Raw genomic sequence first — 18,444 nt, forward strand, 5'->3', positions numbered from 1 at the left:
CTGATACGTGATTGGTGATTGTTCCTGTGATTTCATTAAACCTCCTCTGATCCCAGCGTACAATTCTGTCCTGATACGCCCTACACACACCCACACACACCCACACACACACCCCCAACACACACACACACACACACTAGAACCTGAATTACCAAAACCATAAATCAATAAGCTCCTAAGTGTGATTGGATGGTGTTAGCTAACAAAGTGCTTATTCATGGCGCTGCATACGTAAGCAGAGAGCTCTTCAATCAGCAGACTGAGGGAAACAGAAACACAGAGCGACAGGCAGCAGCTTCAGCTCTATTTCCCCTCTATGAAGGGATGCCGGTGCCGCACATCGACACGTTACTCTGTGAGATAGAGGGGTACGGAGTGTCAGGGGGCGTCAACAAAGGAAGGAAGTGATCTTACAGCGTACAGTCAGAAAAACTCTTCTGCAATTCAAGCTCCTTCCCTAAATATCTGCATATTCTGAGCAGCAAAGGCGTTTTAATGTTCATGCAAACACCTCCGATGATGCAATCCCTCCTCTCCGTCTATCTCCTTCTTCGTCACCTTCTCACTCTCCCTCTGTCCTAACCTTCGTCTCTATGAATCCTCAGATGTCCTGTGTGTGTGTGTGAGTCAGGCTGTCTGTCTGTTTCGCCTCTCTGCCGTGTGTTACGCAACAGCAGGGACTCATGCTGACAGGTTTGGCTCTGATGAATGTGTGTGTGGGGCGGGGGGGTATGTGTGTGTGGGTACTACACCAACACCAGTGATGTCATAGCTGCTTTCTGGTGTGCTGTGTGAAACTACGCCCTTCCCCAGCCAGCAGGGTTCATTGAAGGTTCCTCTGTCAGATGCATGGCAGGCAAACAACGCCAGCAGGGAGACAAAACAGGAACAAAGTACCCGGGGCATTCTGGGAGTCCAAACCCGCCGTCAGCCATGAGGAATGACCCGAGCCGCTCTTACTTACAGAACCATCGCTTCTATCTGGGAGATTTTTGGGCTTGCATTGATTTTGTGTCTGGCTCCAGTATTTGTGGAGTCAAACCTCTGATTCTTTCATAATCGTGGCTTAAAAAGCTCATTACCTAATGGCAGCAGCCCAGATGTGGGTGGGAGACATCTGACATGAATCAGCTGTCCCTCAGGCTCATCTGTCCGCCACAACTGCATGGGGAATCTGTTCATAAATGTTTCAGATATCCTGCAGCTAAACACAAACAAGACTGAAAACCAAACCTCCACGATGGACCGACGCCCCAACACCAAAACACAAAGCTTTGAACTCACAACAGCAACAAATGCTACATTTATTATTGTTTCTAAATGTGGAGCTTGTCGTCAGGGGTGTCAATTTACATCTGCAGTCATTTGTCCAACCCCCAGTGATGCCAGTGAGCGCTGACAGAGCATTACGCTACATTTACACCTCTAGGCAGAGCTGACCCACTTCTACTTCCATCTCCTGTCCACATGTGAGCGACGTAGCAGCGATCAGACCTACATCACTCCTCCTCTGACCCTTCTTTCATTCTGTAATTGTATATTTTGCATTTCAAATTGATTATACTATTATAGAAGTGGAGATGAAAGGAGAGGTCACCTCTGCTCTCTCAGACTGAGCCGGGCTCTTAAGGACAAAGGAGTGAAGGACGTTAGAGACGGAACGACTCGGAGCTGCAGAGACGGGAGGACGATGACAACAAGGTTTAGCTTTGCGGTGAAAGAGCTTAATTCAATGATTCATTTATTTGTCATTTCTCCAACCTTGTCTCTGAAACCTCCTCCATTAGTGCACTTCCTCTCTGGGATGAACGACCTGCAGCTGTCAGAGAGGCCACAGATCTGGATCTCTCAGTCTCGACTAAAGAAGCAGATACTCTCGTTGTGCTTCTGTGACTAATCGCCCAGAGAAGCAGTGTGATATAGAAACATGAATAATACAAACATTACAATCATAAACAGCCTCAGTGCTGCAGGAGAATGATGAACAAGTCTGAGTTCTAGGCTTTGTTTACGCTCTGGTTACTACCGGTGTGAGTGTAGACCAGATACGGCCTTTAGAAGCCATCTCTCTTTGAAATGACTCTAACAAGGTTGCTCCCTGTTTTCCTTACATGCTAACTTCTATCCCAGAGTTCTTCCTGGTCTTCTTTAGGCAGGGCTTTAGTTGTGTGGACCTGTAAAGCTCTTTGAGACATTCTAGGTCATATTGACTTAACTGGAGAACTATTCCTGTCCTGTCATGTGTGTTCCTGTAGCCAAGCTCATTTAATCATTAGGTTGCTTTTCACAGCTAAACTTAGAGGCAGGAGCTTTGTTTGTGTCGGTGTAGGACGTTAGGACCGTACTCACTTCCCCTCGGAGCCGTAGCTGTTCATGCTGTCCTCTATGGACTCATGGCTGGCCTGTCGCACCGTCCGGCTGGGCATCTCCACAGCCAGGCCCGTCTCTGTGCTCCTCTGGATGGCTCCCTTCAGCCTCCTCCCCTCCGTGTCCACTGCACGCACACACACACACACACACACACACACACACACAGCAGATCAACCAAAGGCACTTCTGACTTTATATTCAGTTGTTGATTCAGAGATTTGTGAAGATGATTTTTTTTTCTGAATTTGTCTTCATTTGCCAAAGCTGTGCTGAGAAAACAAATCCATTATAACACAAACAAAAACAACATCTAAGAGTAATAAACATGGAGTCCACAGATCTGATGGAGAGGAAAAGTTAATGTACGACTTTATTCAATATTTATTCAAAACTATTTCAGCATTTTAAAATCTAATGAATGAAATTATAAAGAACCTAAATGAAAGAAATACTCAATAAAATAATCACCTATCAATCATGAAAGTTTGTTTATCACAACTCTGGACAAAAAAACAATAGATTGTTTGATTGTTGCTTCATTCTCATCCTCTAACAATGGAAGGATCCCTGGAGGAGTTCCCTGTGTAAACTCTAAGATGACCATTTGATGCATTCATGGAAACATTACAATCATCAGGTTGTTCCAGTAGAAAGCTTCTGCATCATGTGTACCAACATTTGAGCTCAAACTGTTTGTCCAGCTGTGGCCTGATGAGTGTCAGAAAGAAGAGAAGCAGAGTGAGAGGTGAGACAGGGCCAAGGACCAAAACACTGCTCTCCTCCCCAGAGGAGGAACCTTGTTGGGAAATAGCTCACCACATGCAGTGTCCACTGTGTGTGTGTGTGTGTGTGTGTGTGTGTGTGTGTGTGTGTGTGTGTGTTAATGCAGGTGGAGTTTGACACACACAAACACGTATTACAGATATAATTAAGTGATAAAGGGAGATTAAAATCAAAATGTTGAGGAATGCAAGATTTATCATGAGAATATGAAATCAAATATGAGCATCAAATTAAAAAACTAATTTGATTTCACATTTTTGTTAACCCCCGACGCCCACATCACTCCCACCCCTCCAACACCAACGCTTTAAAACGTCTACAGCCTCTCGTTTAGTAATTCATTGATAATTTGTTCATCAAGGACTAAATTAGTTGCAAAGTGAAGAATGGCCTGTAGTTCACATAAACATAGAGGAGATAACAGACAACTTCCCTTTCACAGGAGAACACTAACCTGCTATATGAACACTAACCTTCTTAGAGAACACTAAGCTGCTAAACGACTCAACAGAAGCAGAATCAAAGTGAAACAAACACACAGAGACTGAACTAAACTGTGACTTACTGTCTGGTGTGGAAGTATGAACTGAAAAGCCTCTGGAAATCAATCCGACAAGGAGTATTTCTGAAGATGACTGGCTGATGGATCCACAGTCCTGCGTCTCTGTACATGAGTGATCTTCTGACTGAACTGGGTTTAGGATAATGACAATGACAGTGATCAAATCCAGATGAGGTCCTGCTCTCTTTCTGTCTTTCTCTCTCTCTCTCTCTCTCTCTCTCCCTCTCTCCCTTTCTCAGTTTCAATCACCTTAATGGAAATAAAAATGCTTTGGGAAGCCTGGCTCACACACACACACACACACACACACACACGCACACACACACACACACAGAAAGTTGGTTGAGTACTTATTAAAGAGCGACCTAGAACAGAGCTATTTCCATCACGTTCATGTGGGACGGGTCATTTGCAGATTTAGGTTAGCGCTCCTGCTCCATCATTCCTTACACATGATCAGTGACTGTGTTCGTCCTGATGCTTCACATTATCACACTATAAACAAAGAGTACAGGTCATTTAACAGTACCAGGTTGTTTTGACAGTCTGCCAGAGCCCTGACAGAAGGTCAACGCAATTAGACATGAGTGTAAACAAACAAGGCTGATGATGAGCAGCAACGATTAGAAATGAGAACATCTGCACCCAAACCAGCACCGTCTTTAATTTAACAATCACTAAATGTATTCAACTAAATGGACATACAAGTAAAAAATAATAATAATGAATTTTTTTTTTTTTTAACATTTTCGATAAACAAACATGAACCTTCAAAATGACTAAAAAAACTGTGCATAGATTTTATGAGGCTTTTATCACAAGGTGTCCCTACGCACCCTTCAAAATAGCTGAAATGTGCATTTTAATTGATATTTATACAGAGGTCTGCATTCGTAACTTCTTTGTTGTTTGTGTGTTATGTTGTCTGCTCTGTGAGGCCTCTGTGTCAGGCCCCTCTGTGTCAGACCCCTCTGGGCTCTGTGTGTGAGGCGACGCCATCTTCTCTGGGCCCTCGCGACACCAAAGCCATCGGGGCATGTGATAGCTCATTTGAAAGCTTAGAAGGTTTCCTATTGGATGAAACGCACGTCGATCGACTCCTTTCAGTCGGGGGAGAGTTATATTCATGGATAATTATTTAAACTCACCGCAGGCGATGCCGGGCTCCGGGGAGTGTCTCTGAAATGAGAATGTGTGTCTAAATGCAGTCTGGGCTTCTTTTTTAGGACACGTTCAGCTTCAGATTGCAAATCGATTCCATATTTCAGCTGTGTTACAGCTGAGAAGAATCTTATAATTCCATGATGAAATGTAAATGCCCACTTTGTATCAGAAAAAGTGAGCAGAACAGATTTTCTACTGGAGTTTATTTGTGGTTTTCACTGTTTGCTGTTATTGCCCAGATAGTAAATTGGTGAATTAATGACTCATTGTGAGGAAGAGCAGCAAATTCTCCACAATTAAAAAAAGCATAAGTCCTCTGACCTTTGACTCTTGCTGGATCTGTAAGTAAACCATGCTATAGATCTCTGCGTCTCAGTCATCTGTTCCCTCCTTTAGCCTGCCTGAACCAGTTCTTAGAGCGGTCATCAGACAGAGAGCTCGCCCTGTTGTGATGGAGGACCCCCACTGTGATGTGGCCACAGAAATCAAAGCGTCTGACGTGATTCATCAGTTTGTAACGTAAGAAGCAGACGGCCTCAGCGTCCCCCAGCACAGAGAGACTAATGAAAGCAGAGCAGATGTAAAAATATCTCATCCACATTCAGACAAACTCCTCTCACTAAGAGAGAGAAAGGAGAAAGGAGGGCAGCATGACTGTGACAAACCCCAAAACACCAAAACGTCAAACAAGATATCAGTATATAGAGCAAGTACCGTCTGTGGCCACCAGGGGCTGGTACCCTGAAAATCAAATCAGAACACCTTTAACTTTCTCTGAAATAAGTTGAAACTATTCTGAATAATGAGACTTCTTATAATGGCCTGGACAAAATTATTGACACCACTTAAAAAACCTACACAGTGCTGTTTATCACAACATCCATGAGTGCATAAAGGTTATATACAATAACATGAATGAAGTCATATCCAGTGAATGAAATGACATCTCATCTCATTCATTACAGACAAAGGGAGAGAGAAAATCTGGCTCGTCAGAGGACGTTAGAGAGAGAGAGGAGGAAGAAGATCCTGGGAAATGAAAGTGGACTTCCCTGTGGAGGTGCAGCTGATGTCAAGTGATGATTAAGGCTGGAAAGAGTAAATGGAGAGTGCTTATGTGGCACTTTATCCAAAGTGCTGTACAGTGACCTCACATTCACCCATTCATACACTGATGGCAGGTTCACACCATGTAAGGGACCAACCTGCACATCAGGAGCGGTGTCTTGCTCAGGAACACGTTGACAGGCTCTATAGGAGGAGCCTGGAATGGAACCAGGAACCTTCCTATCTCTAGATGACTCCTCTACAATCCTGAGCCGTGCTGCCCCCCCCACTGGTAAATTATTATGTGGGTACTTTTTCAAACCTATTGGCGCTGCAGGGGGCCATAAGACAGAGTCAGAGATAATTATATTAACAGGTAAGCTATTTGTTTCATACTGTCAGCCAGTGGGAGCTCAGGTTCTACAATAATACTGTTGGCTTTATGAGAGGAAGCGAGACGTCAAAACGTTCAGGCCGCAGATGGAACGGTCCAGAGAAGAGTCAAGTGAAATCTCCACAAGTGTGAGTGTGTGTGTGTGTGTGTGTGTGTATCTATGGCCTGAGTCACATGATGGAAGGAAAGAGAGGATGTTTCCATGTGGAGTAAACGACAGAGGTCTGCGGTGTAGTTACCGATCGGGCCCTCTGGTTGAGCTCGTATCGATGTTCATTCATCACAGATTCATTAAATCTTTAAACCTGCAGTGCTGGAGCCGACCTGCAGAGCTTTAAATAGACACTTTCTTCACTTTACTGCAGGACGGCTGTAATAAATTGCATCAGGGTGTGCAGCAGGCTCTACTCCTGTATACTTTAGGAGATGTTCGCTCTGGTTTGCTTGTTTCTTCAGCTCAGTGATTTGAATGACTGTGTTTGAATCGATGATGGACTGTAAACGAGGAGACAAGACGTCTCCATGTGGCCGCAGCTCTAAATGGTGATCAATGGAGTTCCATAAAGGTCATAGATAACTTAATGCCCCTTTCATTTACTTCAGATTAGAGGGTGGGCTGCATGCCTGATTGGTAAAATATGTAAATGAGCGCTGGACTTCAAATGAGGAATGGATGAGGCTCAGCCAGCTCCTGCAGGTCTGCAGGCTCCTCAGGGAGAGAAGCTGTGTGCTGACAGCCTGAGGCTCAGAGGACGCTGATGTCAGACTATTTATTCATTATTTACTTACACAGGCTTAACCATCTGCAGTGTAGATAATTCCTAAACAAAGATACTTGAGTCATGAGTCATGTTTGATATATGAAACATAGTTTATCTGTTTCTTATGGAACAAACTGCGGTTGACTGATGGTTATTTACTGATAGATTCACCAGAAGGAGCTGCGAAAAGGAGAGATAATGATAGAGAGAAGAGGCACTTGATGGTTATACGAGGATGCTGACATCAAAACTGTGATGTAATAAAGGAGGAGAAGTGAAAGATGAAAAGACTTCCTTACTCCCCGTCTCCACACCAGGAACCAAAGCAATAAAACAACTGTAGAAACTGCCGGCAAGAGACTCACGTCAGACATTCATCTTCATTCTGAGAGCGCAGCATAAATAAACTTTGTTCCTCTGCTGCCTCACACCAGCCAAAGTCTTCATCCTGTCCACTGCATACGGCCCAAGCCACACTCAGACCCTTCTAGAAGCTCTCATGTAGCATTAAGTTGAAGTATTAGACACCTGCTGGAGACGTGTCCCTCTAACACACGACGCCTCATGTTGCTACCACAGCCCCGGCTCTTAAGGCTCCAGGAAACATCTAAAGAAATGAGACTAAACAAAGGAGGAGCAGGTGAACGAAACGTCTCAGATAAACACCAGTGAATGTTCAGCAGTGGCCGGTTGCGCATCGGTGGAAGCTGCTTTTAATTATCAATCAAGAAGACGTCTATTTATTTTCTGGTCCTCGAAGCTGGTTCCCCTCGGAAGCACACAGACTGACTGAGAGAGAGAGAGAGAGAGAGAGAGAGAGAGAGAGAGAGAGAGAGAGAGAGAGAGAGAGAGAGAGAGAGAGAGAGAGAGAGAGAGAGAGAGAGAGAGAGAGAGAGAGAGAGAGAGAGAGAGAGAGAGAGAGAGAGAGAGAGAGAGAGAGAGAGAGAGGAGCTGGAGCGAGCTGGTAATTATTGAGTGGACTGAGTTTTAAGCACCATTGCTTTATGTTAAATTGGGTTAATAAAGCCTGTCGTGCCTCATCCCTCTGTGTGTGTGTGTGTGTGTGTGTGTGTCTCTCTCTCTCATATGGACACATTGAGCACACAGGTAAATGGACCACAGTTGACATTCAGTCCAGAGCCCTCAGGCCTTCAGGTAGCCGCTCTTGGACCGAGCCGCTCCCTTCTCCCAGAGAGCCCGTCCCTGTTAAAGCCCCTGGTCTCTGGGAAGTCCTGCTCACCTTCTCCTCCCAGACCGACCACACCAGGGTCTGCCAGGCAGGGAGAGTTCTGTCCAGAGAACACGCAGAAAGACTTTTAACACACGCAGCTGAAGAGGCACATTAATGAATGTTAATGGAAATGCAAAATGCCGTTCTTCTTGGCGTTCACATCTCATTTCTCTCCCATGCTTGAGAATGATGACTAGAGAACTTTGCTGTTTCTGCAGAGAACACAAATCACTTCAATCTAAGGCAGTTAGGTAAATGTAATGTTGAACTTTGTCCAGGAAAACACACACACACACACACACACACACACACACACACACACACACACACACACACACACACACAGTCTGCAGGGCCAAAGAGAGGAGGAACTGTAGACAAAATGAGCGACGGACTAAGACAAAGACTTCCATTTCTTAAGGAAGACTACAGTTCACCAATGACAACAAAGTCATCAGAGCAAATCAACCGGTGATTGGACAGAGCAGCAGTCACCTGTGAAGGGCTGTGCCATACCTCTGACAGGGCAGAACAAGCTCAGGCAATTATTCCTGTATTTATTTATCTTAAAGAAGGTTTCATGTATAACATCTCTCTGCCTTAGACGGGAGCTGGGAGAACAGATGCAGAACAGAAACGAGGGAAGGAGGAGGAAAGGTGAGGAAGGCAGAGAATCAAGGGGGTTGATGGATGACAGATGGAGAGGAGAGGAGAGAGGGGGAGGAGGTGAGCGGAAAGAGGAGGGGAAGGTAGATGAGCAGTTACTGATTGAGACGGAGCAAAGGGAGAGGAGGGGGGGGATGAAGCAGAGGAGGGGGGGAGGAGGTGAAGGTGAACGCCCGCTCCCCTGCTGGTATAGAAACCATTTTACAAGCAGGAGAGGGAGGATTCATTGTTTGATCACAGACAAAGACGGGCAGCTGTCAAAGCTCCTAAAGAATCGGGGACGTGAAGAATTACCTCAGTGTCACTTCCTGTCATAATCAGACGGGGCTGATAAGCGGCGGCCGAGGCGTCAGAATGGAATCACAGTCTGCTTCTTTATGTAAGAGTGTATCAGAGGAGCCATCCAGGAGCTCACACACACACACACACACACACGCTCCTCTCCTCTGGCTTTGTCTCCACTTTTAGCCCACATGACAACTTGACTTCCTGCTCTCAGTCTGGCACAAAGCAGTCCGTCAGTAGAGGTGTGTTCTTCACTCCGAACTTCTGCTCATCCTTCATTTCAGCCTTCCTTCCTTCTTCCTCTCCTCTCCTCGTCTCACCTCCCTCCCTCTCTCTCTCTCTCTCCTTCCTGTCTCTCATCCCTGCTGTGCTTCTTCATTCATACTCGGATCCACAGTGATGCAACAGTTCCAAGCTTTAAAAAAAGGCACAATGTGTTTATAGTTCACCTTTCCCTGCTGTGCACACTGAGTGAAACACACTCAATCTTTAGTCACCGTCGCTTCAAGGGCCCGTATCCAAGACACCAGCTCTGTTCTGATTGGCCAACTGCATCACGCCTGTGCTGGCAACCCCGACAGATGCTGGCCAAACACTCATTGTGTGTGTGTGTGTGTGTGTGTGTGTGTGTAACGATGTGTATAGGTGGCTGAATCCAATTTGTTACAGGCTGATGTTGATGTTACAGAAGTAAAGGAGCGATAAAATGCTTTCAGGGCACTTCAGGACAAATGGGGGTTGGGTACAAAGAAGCTCCAAGATCTGAACCAGATACCGTCTGACGGGCAATCTGCTGAGCTACACACTCTATACACACTCCCCCCCCCCCCCCCCCCCCGGCAAAAACCCTATGTAGCAGAAGCGCTAAGGCAAGCACACGCCTGTTAGGAAGCATATCTGTTATCTTGACATCCACACGCGTACCTGGGACGACCTCATCCCGCGTGTCAGACCTGCAGAGCTGCTGGTTTGGTGTTTCCTGGTGATGAATGCTGCTTTGAGGCAGCATCAGACTGTGATTATGCTGGAGAACATGTTCCCCCCCGTTGCCATGTAACAAATGCACACCTACAGCCTCCTCCCCCTCCTCCTCCTCCTCCTCTTCCTCCTCCTCCCTATAGAATAGACCTCCTTCCCCGGCTGTTCATTTTTTACTCCTGACTTTTCTGGGTCGTCTCTTCAGCTCGCGGGGCTCCAGAGACCTCTCCTCTCTCCTCTCTTCCCCCCCCCCATCTTCCTCCTCCTTGCTTTCCCCTCTATAACTCCCATCATCGGCCCCATGCATCTCTCCTTTCCCTGCTCTGTATCCATCCTCTGCTCCTGTGGGCCTTAACCGTTTGATAAGGAAAGCAACAGTAGAACATCAGAAGGATTTGGCTTGGAAAGCTGTTTTCCATCCGTCTCTATCGTTCACACAGGGAGAGGGGGAGCGATGAAGAGGTGGATGATGGGAGGGCGATGAATGAAGGGAGAAGTAAAGGGTTAGAGAGAGACAAGGGTAATGAGCAAGGAGGGAGGCAGAGGCACGGTGCGTCCTTTTAATGTTTCACCCGTCACTCTCCACCTCCCCGCTGTTCTTCCATCTCCATCCATCACTTCTCCATCCCTCCTTTCTATCACTCTATCTCCCCCTTGTGGAGAGTGACCCCTGGTTGATGCGTGATTGATGCCGTTTTTCCAGTGTTGCCTCCTTTACCTCTCCTTGCCCTCTCTCCACTCCACCTTTACCCGTTTTGTCTCATCTCCTCTCCCTCTCTGTCCTCCTCCCATCAGCATGTATCACTCTTAACCTTCCCTCCATCTGTCCGTCCGTCTGTGCCGTGTCCATCTCCTCCCTCCGCCCCTGGATTCCTTTTCGCTGTCATTCGTCCTCTCCCCCTTAATTCCTTCCTCATTTCCTTCTGTCCTTTGATTTGTTAAAGGCTAATGTTCCATTTCCTCTCACAATAAGTGACATCTCATTACCTGCTGCCATTACAGCGCCCTGAGAGCCGACACACGGTCATACATCACACACACACACACACACACACACACACACACACACACACACACACAGCTGCAGGGTTTCCATGAATCAAACCTGTGCTCTTCCATCTCCCAGCCATGCCCTGAAATGTGCACAAACACTACATTCTTTAAAGAAACAACCACTTTCAACCACTGTTAGTAAAAATAAACAAATACAAATGAAGAGAGAAAGAATGCCAAAGCTAATATGCACCAACGTTTGTTAAAATCATTTCTCTTTCATGTTGAAAATGAAGACGCTTAAGCTTAAACTAGATGTGAACCCTGTGTACCTGCAGTCACACACACACACACACACACACACACACACACACACACACACACACACACACACACACCTCTGTAAGGAACCTGCCGATGTCATTCCAATTCTAATCTGCATCCAGCACTGAAACAAGACGACACCCTTCCCTCGTCCTCCCTTTACCTTCACCACAATCCTGACTCAGGAGGATTTCTCCTCATTTCTCCCCTTCCTTGTCAGAACACTTTGTCCTAACAAGTCAGAATAAAGGAGGATACACTCTTACACAATGAAATGTGGACTCAATTAGTCTTCAAGCAAGCAGCGGCAGCAGCAGCAACAACAGAGCCCGTTCTGTTTCCGTGTGAGAGTTTCTCTGATTAATTGTCGGATCGGAGGAAGGAGATGAAGCTTGAGAGGAAACATATTCACCTCACACTCTCATGCATTATAAGAACGTTGTGTATGTCTGACACGTTTGCATTTCTCCAACAGAGGCAACAAAATACTCTTCATTAAGAAATTGTTGCAGTCCGGGATAAAAACATAAAAAGACGAATAATTAAGGTGAAGAGAGAGAGAACGAACCTACACACTGATATTAGGTGGAAAGGAGAGGAGGAGACAAATACTGGTGACTGATGGACAAAAGGAAGGAAGGAGAGAGAGGAGCAGGAGAAATACAGAGAGATGAGAAGGAATTAACCTGCAATTAGGCCTCTGCTTAGCTGCAGTGATCCACAATCAGCAGCCATATTAGCATTTAATTAGACTGAGAGCTACAAACCAGCTTGCTCCGCTCTGATTACCACACACACTGTTTACACGTGTATTTTCCTCTGTGTGTGTATATGCGTGTGGGCGTCTGTGTGTAGACCAGGGGTGAGCGTAGGCCGGTACGGTCCGATACTCCGAACCAGTATGGGAAAGAGGGGACAGCCTGGCAGGAAGCAGAGGGGGGTGACTGCACTGACCGCTCAGCTAAACGCCTCAGCTACCTGCAGCTACTCACATCCATCACTCTCACACTCTCACACACACACACACACACACACACACACACACACCGACAGAGCGGAGTGGAGCAGAGGAGAGACGTGGAGGCGGTGATGTAACCTCGCTACGCTACAAGGCCCCAACCAAAACAAAGAGGTTTTATAATATTTGTACAACATAGTAAAAAGCTACTACTGTTCACGCACTTTTGATTTTTCTCACAACAAAACCACACATTTTAATGTAAATTGGGCAATAAATAAAATAATTAAATAATTAAAAAGAATTATTCCACCAAAATTCCAAACAATTCTGTGGATTCCAACTAACTAACTGACACACACACACACACACACACATCCACAAAACACACACCTAATAATAATCAACCTGATGATGAGACACAGAACAGACACCTTTTCTCTTTTTCTTTGCCCTCAAACTATTCTTGCTGCCTCTCTCTAACTTTTCCCAAACTGAACCAACAAAGGCATTTGGTGAATCTGTGAGATCTGAGAATTGCTAGGATTAGCTTTCAGCAACTCCAAAGGAAATACTCCCACAGAAGACAACATCTACAGCCCCGGCTCAAACAACCTCAACCCCGGACATCTGGCAGTCTGACAGTCAGAGATGGAAACGAATGCAGATCAGTGCCTCTGGCAACGCTACAACAGGTACCAACCACTAAGACACAGAACAGATGGGAAAAGGTTTAAAGAAGCGATCGGAAATGACAACACCTGAGGAAACAGCTCAGCCCGTCAACCAGGTGCTAGAATATGTGACTTGATTTAAGAAATACCTCAACCATTGTCTGAACGTACCAGCATTAATCATGATACATGTAGGGACTGATGTGATTGACAGAGAACAGGCAGCAGTGCTACAGCAGGGTTAGACTGAACTGTTGGACGGTCTGGGCGACCTTGAAGCTCAGTTTTTGTATTTGTGAAGAGTTAACAGATTCAGCAGACGTTTGGGACTCAGTAGATCACACAGCAAACCCTGCAGTCAGTATCTTTGATCTGTTGTGGGGATGCAGGCACCTCTTCAGAAGAGGCTCCACCCTCATCGATCTGGATCAATACTGTTGCTACTGGATATTAGTGCTGCATTCAAAACTGTTGGCCACTCAATACTTTTTGGACAGGTTGGGCAGTCTTAGGTTGGTTTAAGACATATTCTATTTTGTTTCCATTGGCAACAATGTATCTGAGCTAGCTAACGTGACGTGTGGAGTCCCTCAGGGTTCAATCCTAGAGCCCTCTTTATTCAAACTCTACATGCTCCTGCTGGGCCAAACTATGCAAAATAACAATAACCATAGTTATGCAGACGACACTGAAATCTATACAACCATATCACCACGTGACCATCGTCCTATTATGCTTCTATGTATGTCAGATCATTGATTTTAAAATACTGCTGCTCATTTATAAATCACTAAATGTATGTTGGCCCTGAACCAGAGTCCAAATCAAACAGAAGCAGCACTCAGGCCTGCCTAACTCTTCCTCAAACCTATTATAAACCCCCGTCAACAAGGTGAGGCAGTATTTCCATAAAACGATATTGTAAATTGTCATAGTTGTCGTTGCCATCACCCTTATTGTTACAGTTAGTGGTTATAGTTATTGCTGTTGTCTCTGTTAGTGTCTCTACCCCGTCACATCTAAAGCAACAAATTAATAATAATAATAATGTTGACAGGTGATTTGTTGATGAGGCGCTCCTCTGAGCCAAGACAGGCTTACATAACACAGAGAGAGAGAGAGAGAGAGAGAGAGAGAGAGAGAGAGAGAGAGAGAGAGAGAGAGCGAGAGAAAGAGAGAAAGAGAGAGAGAGAGAGAGAGAGCCCGAGGGAACGTAAACACCAGCTCATCAGCAGACAGGTGGCAAATCATATGAATCATGTCTCCTATGCTCTGTGGTTGGGACATCAATCTGGCTGTGTGTGTGTCTGTGTGTCTGTGTGTGTGTGTGTGTGTGTGTGTGTGCGTGTGCGCGTGTGTGCGTGTGTGTGTGTGTGTGTGTGTGTGTGTGTGCGTGTGTGTGTGTGTGTGTGTGCGTGTGTGTGTGCGTGTGTGTGTGTGTGTGTGTTAGAAAGACATGCATGCATGGGGGATGGGGGTGTTTAAACCATTTAAATCCACTAGTGGCAACAATGGAATTAATGTGTGTGTCTGTGTGTTTGTGTGTTAATCCCACCTATCCATACAGCTGTGTGTGTGTAAGAGTGTGACTCCTCAGTTGTATTGGACTTTCTACCCAATTCTGGTGCAGTTTTGACATCAATTTCCCGAAAAACTTGAAACAAATCGATTTTTGTAAAGAAGGAAATAAGTCACTCTAAGTATTGTAACACTGAAGAGTAAAGATGGACATTTCTTTCATCTTTCCACCAGAGTGTGTGAGTATGTCTGTGTGTCATTCACACTCACCCCCATCCTCCTCATCGAAGGAGTTCATGCAGGGGAAGTAGATGGCGAGAGCCTCGAAGGACGCCGACAGGCTGATGCGGCTCTGCGACCTCTCCATGTAGAGGCCCGGTGTCGGCCCCGGGTCGGCCGGCTTGGCCAAGCGCGGCTGGGCATTCTTCACGCGGAGTACGGCTCGCGGCGTCTTGGATGGCTGTCAGCTGCCCCCCACGGCAGATCCACCTGACCCCGAAAAGAAGAATCAAACCGCAAAGACACAAGCTGTTCACACCGAATCAGATCGGTGCAAACGACTCAACACCAAGCGGAGACGTGTTGGATTTGGTCTCTGGTCTTCGGTCTGTGTTTGTCTGTCAGTTCAAGCTTTGCTGAAGCTTTCCCAAGGCAGAAAAAGCTCAATAAAGGTTTGTCTTTGTTGTTGCTTAGGTGAATTGTTTTGGTTGTACATAAATCTATCTACGGCTGTGTGGAGCAGAGTTGTATTTCTCTCTTCCCGTCATCTGGATTCTAGTATTCGGCTTTTTGTTTCGCCTCCATCCTCCGGCAGACGCCTGTGTACATCCTCCTCTTCCTCCCTCTACGTCTTCACAAGTCAAAGCTCGTCTAATTGACTCGTGTCAAACACTGGAGCTCTCCCTTCGCCTCCACCTGCTGAGATGCAAACACACAGATCCTCCTCACACAGATGGAAACTGATCTGGATCTTGCCGTCTCACGGCAGAACTCCCCCAACTCGGCACGGCTCAGCATGTGATTTTCATGCTCTGTTTGTGCATGCAGAGCTTGTATGCCTCCTCTTCTTCTGATGCCAGGAAAGACTGTGAGAGCGGAGACGTAGCTCTCAGGTGGAATCAGGGGATTGTGTTGCCGTCACTCAGTATTTCAGCGTCCTCGTGTTTTCGTGGCTCCAAAGCGATGAGTTTCAATCACCCTACCGATATCAGTTGCAGGATCTGTTGTCGTCTCGGCTACGATGACAGCTGAGGGCAATCTGTTGCTTTTTCCAGTGTGACACCTGCTCTCTCTCAGCAGTCGACTGTTGCCTCTGTTGTAGATGTTGGGATGCTGACCGGGATGTCGAGTTCTCCGTCTCCCGTCCTCTATTTGCGTCCTGTCCTCCGTCGGTGCTGTGTTGCTCCGCTGCTGTGCCGATGCTCCATTGACGGTGTGCTCCTGCGATGGGAACGGACATTGAGGGAACAAGGGAGAGAGAGATAATGAGAGAGGGAGAGAGAGAGAGAGAGGCTGTATGGTCTAAACAGCTTGTGTCTGACTCAACTCATTCACTGGCGAGCTGGATGGAGAGATCCGACTGGTAAAGGGAGAGAGAGAGGGAGGGAGGGAGAGAGAGAGAGACAGAGAGACAGGAAGCGAAGGTGAGAGGCAGAGAGTGGGGAGACAGAGAGAGGGGAGAGAAAGGGGACAGAGGGGAAAGAGAGCTGACTGTTGCTGGCAGCTCAGCCAATCAAATTGGGGATGAGGGAATATGGGTGTGGCTTAGCAACAGTGGAGCCAAAGCAGGGTAGGACAAGTTTATAGTGTCTCTCTCTCTCTCTCTCCATCTCCTCGCTCCCTCGTTCATCTCATCCCCTTCGTTTTGCTTTATTCAGTGCTCTCTCTCTCTCTCTCTCTTTCCCTCCCTCTCTCTCTCCCTCCCTTAACTTGATACTGTGCAATCTTAAGTCATCCCTCATTTTCTGTAAAAGAGAAAGAGAGAGAGAGGGAGAGAAGGAAAGAGAGAGAGGGGGATGGGCTATGTAATCAACACTGCTTGACTGTGCTTCATTTCTCTCCACTTCCCCTGACAGAAGCCATAGGGGAGCTGGGAAACACAGCTCTTTGTGACACACACACACACACACACACACACACACACACACACACACACGTAGACAGTATGTAGATCTTATATGCTGATGTATTTTAACATGTTAACTGTCTCAACTCTTCACTCACAGCTGCTACTTTACTAACAGTTGATATGTATTAGTAGAAGCATTTGCAGGTCTTAATGTAATAAGTAATCAGTCTCAAACAGCCTTACTGACCCGATGCAGACACAGGATTGAACTCTTTATTGCTGTGCTTGCTTGCTTGTATCTCACTTTCAGACAAACTCCTCTTCTGTCTCACATACTGTGTGTTATGGACTTGCCAATCCTTTTCCCGAGCCTGCTTCCACCGCAGTGCTCCTGTCCTTGCGTGCTCTACGAGTGTGTCGCCGTGGCGTTGCCATGCTGAGGGCGACTCGCTGTGAGCACGCCTGATCACAAGCACACTGACCTTTCACTACAAGGGCTCCACTCTGCATCCGTCCACCTATCCCACGCCGCCGCCGGTCTCTTGGCCTCGCCGCCTTAATCCTCCATCTGCTCCTCTGTCACTCCCTACCTCTTTATTTCTGCCTTTGCTTTGCTTGTCCTGCTGTTATCGCCTTTTTTTATTCTCTCCATGAGGCTCTGTAGAATCTGTCCTTCTGCTTATTTGTCCACCCCAGTCTCGCTCCAAAATCATTTCTCTGTCTGAACCTGACTTCCTGTTTGTGCGTCTGTCTCAGCAGGTTTACTTCTTTGGGACTTCCAGCTGATTTGTGTCTCTCTGGTAATTATCTATCTAACTACCTGTGTTTCTATCAGTTTGTCTTTAGATTAGAAACCAATCTATTGTGATCGAGGATGGTATTATGGTATTTTTTAGGTCCATGCATGTTGGCATGGCGATGCAGTGATAGACTCCAGCCCTTGGTGGAGACCTGAGTCGGTTCCACAGCTCCTCCAGCTTGGTTGTTCATTCCTAAGGGCGTCCTTGTCTGGCTCCTCTTCTCCTCCTTTGCCACTTTGTCTGATATCCATTTCACACTCCAAACTAGGAGCTGGAGCCACACACACACACACTCTGAGGTGGCCACCCCACTCATCCCTATCTCAATCTGCACAGATGTAACTCCACTTTTGAGACATTGCTGCCTTTTATGGCGCTTTACCGCCACTCCTGCTGCGTGGAACTGAGTGAGAGGAAGATTACAGCCTGCTTTGATTTACCAACACATCAGGAACTCTCATGCTGAAATCTTGGGTGGCTGAATTAATTTGTCTCTATTTCTACCTAGCTGTGTTACACACACACACACACACACACACTGACGTCAGTCTGTCTGTCTTCTTGTGTCTCTGGGGGCCGTCCAGGAAGAGACAGAAGGCTGAGCAGCCTGAGGTACAGACCTCCACTGAGCTACCATACTGTGTGTGTGTGTGTGTGTGTGTGTGTGTGTGTGTCTGTGTGCGTGTGTGTGTGTGTGTGTGTGTGTGCTTACGTGTGAGCGTGCGTGTGTGCACACAAGCTACTGTGTACAAAGATGGAGGTGACATTGATTGGTCATTGAGGTGTCCCTTCTGTTCCTTCCTGTCCTCTGCCCCTCTTTACCTCATGTCTTCATGTTTTACTCTCTTCCCCTCCATCTCCTTTCATT

General features: G+C 46.5%; 1 protein-coding gene across 3 annotated transcripts in view; it reads right to left on the reverse strand.

Moving 5' to 3' along the window:
- rims4 (regulating synaptic membrane exocytosis 4) overlaps positions 1–15,075 on the reverse strand; it is a 20,676-nt gene extending 5,601 nt beyond the window's left edge. The window contains exons 1-3 of one of the 3 annotated variants that reach the window (XM_076171020.1): positions 14,979–15,075; positions 7,621–7,628; positions 2,350–2,483 (exon numbers count right to left, since the gene is read on the reverse strand). In XM_076171020.1, coding sequence (XP_076027135.1) covers positions 2,350–2,483; positions 7,621–7,628; positions 14,979–15,075 — 239 coding nt within the window. Of the gene's footprint in view, positions 1–2,349; positions 2,495–7,620; positions 7,629–14,900; positions 14,902–14,974 lie in introns of all 3 variants that reach the window. The other 2 variants (XM_076171021.1, XM_076171019.1) reach the window with 2 other exon arrangements.
- Between the last annotated feature and the right edge of the window lie 3,369 nt (positions 15,076–18,444).

The sequence above is a fragment of the Genypterus blacodes genome, unplaced genomic scaffold, assembly GCF_046128005.1.
Source record: "Genypterus blacodes isolate CSIRO-AG114 ecotype Tasmania unplaced genomic scaffold, CSIRO-AGI_Gbla_v1 ptg000239l_1, whole genome shotgun sequence".
Classification (NCBI taxonomy): Eukaryota; Metazoa; Chordata; class Actinopteri; order Ophidiiformes; family Ophidiidae; genus Genypterus; species Genypterus blacodes.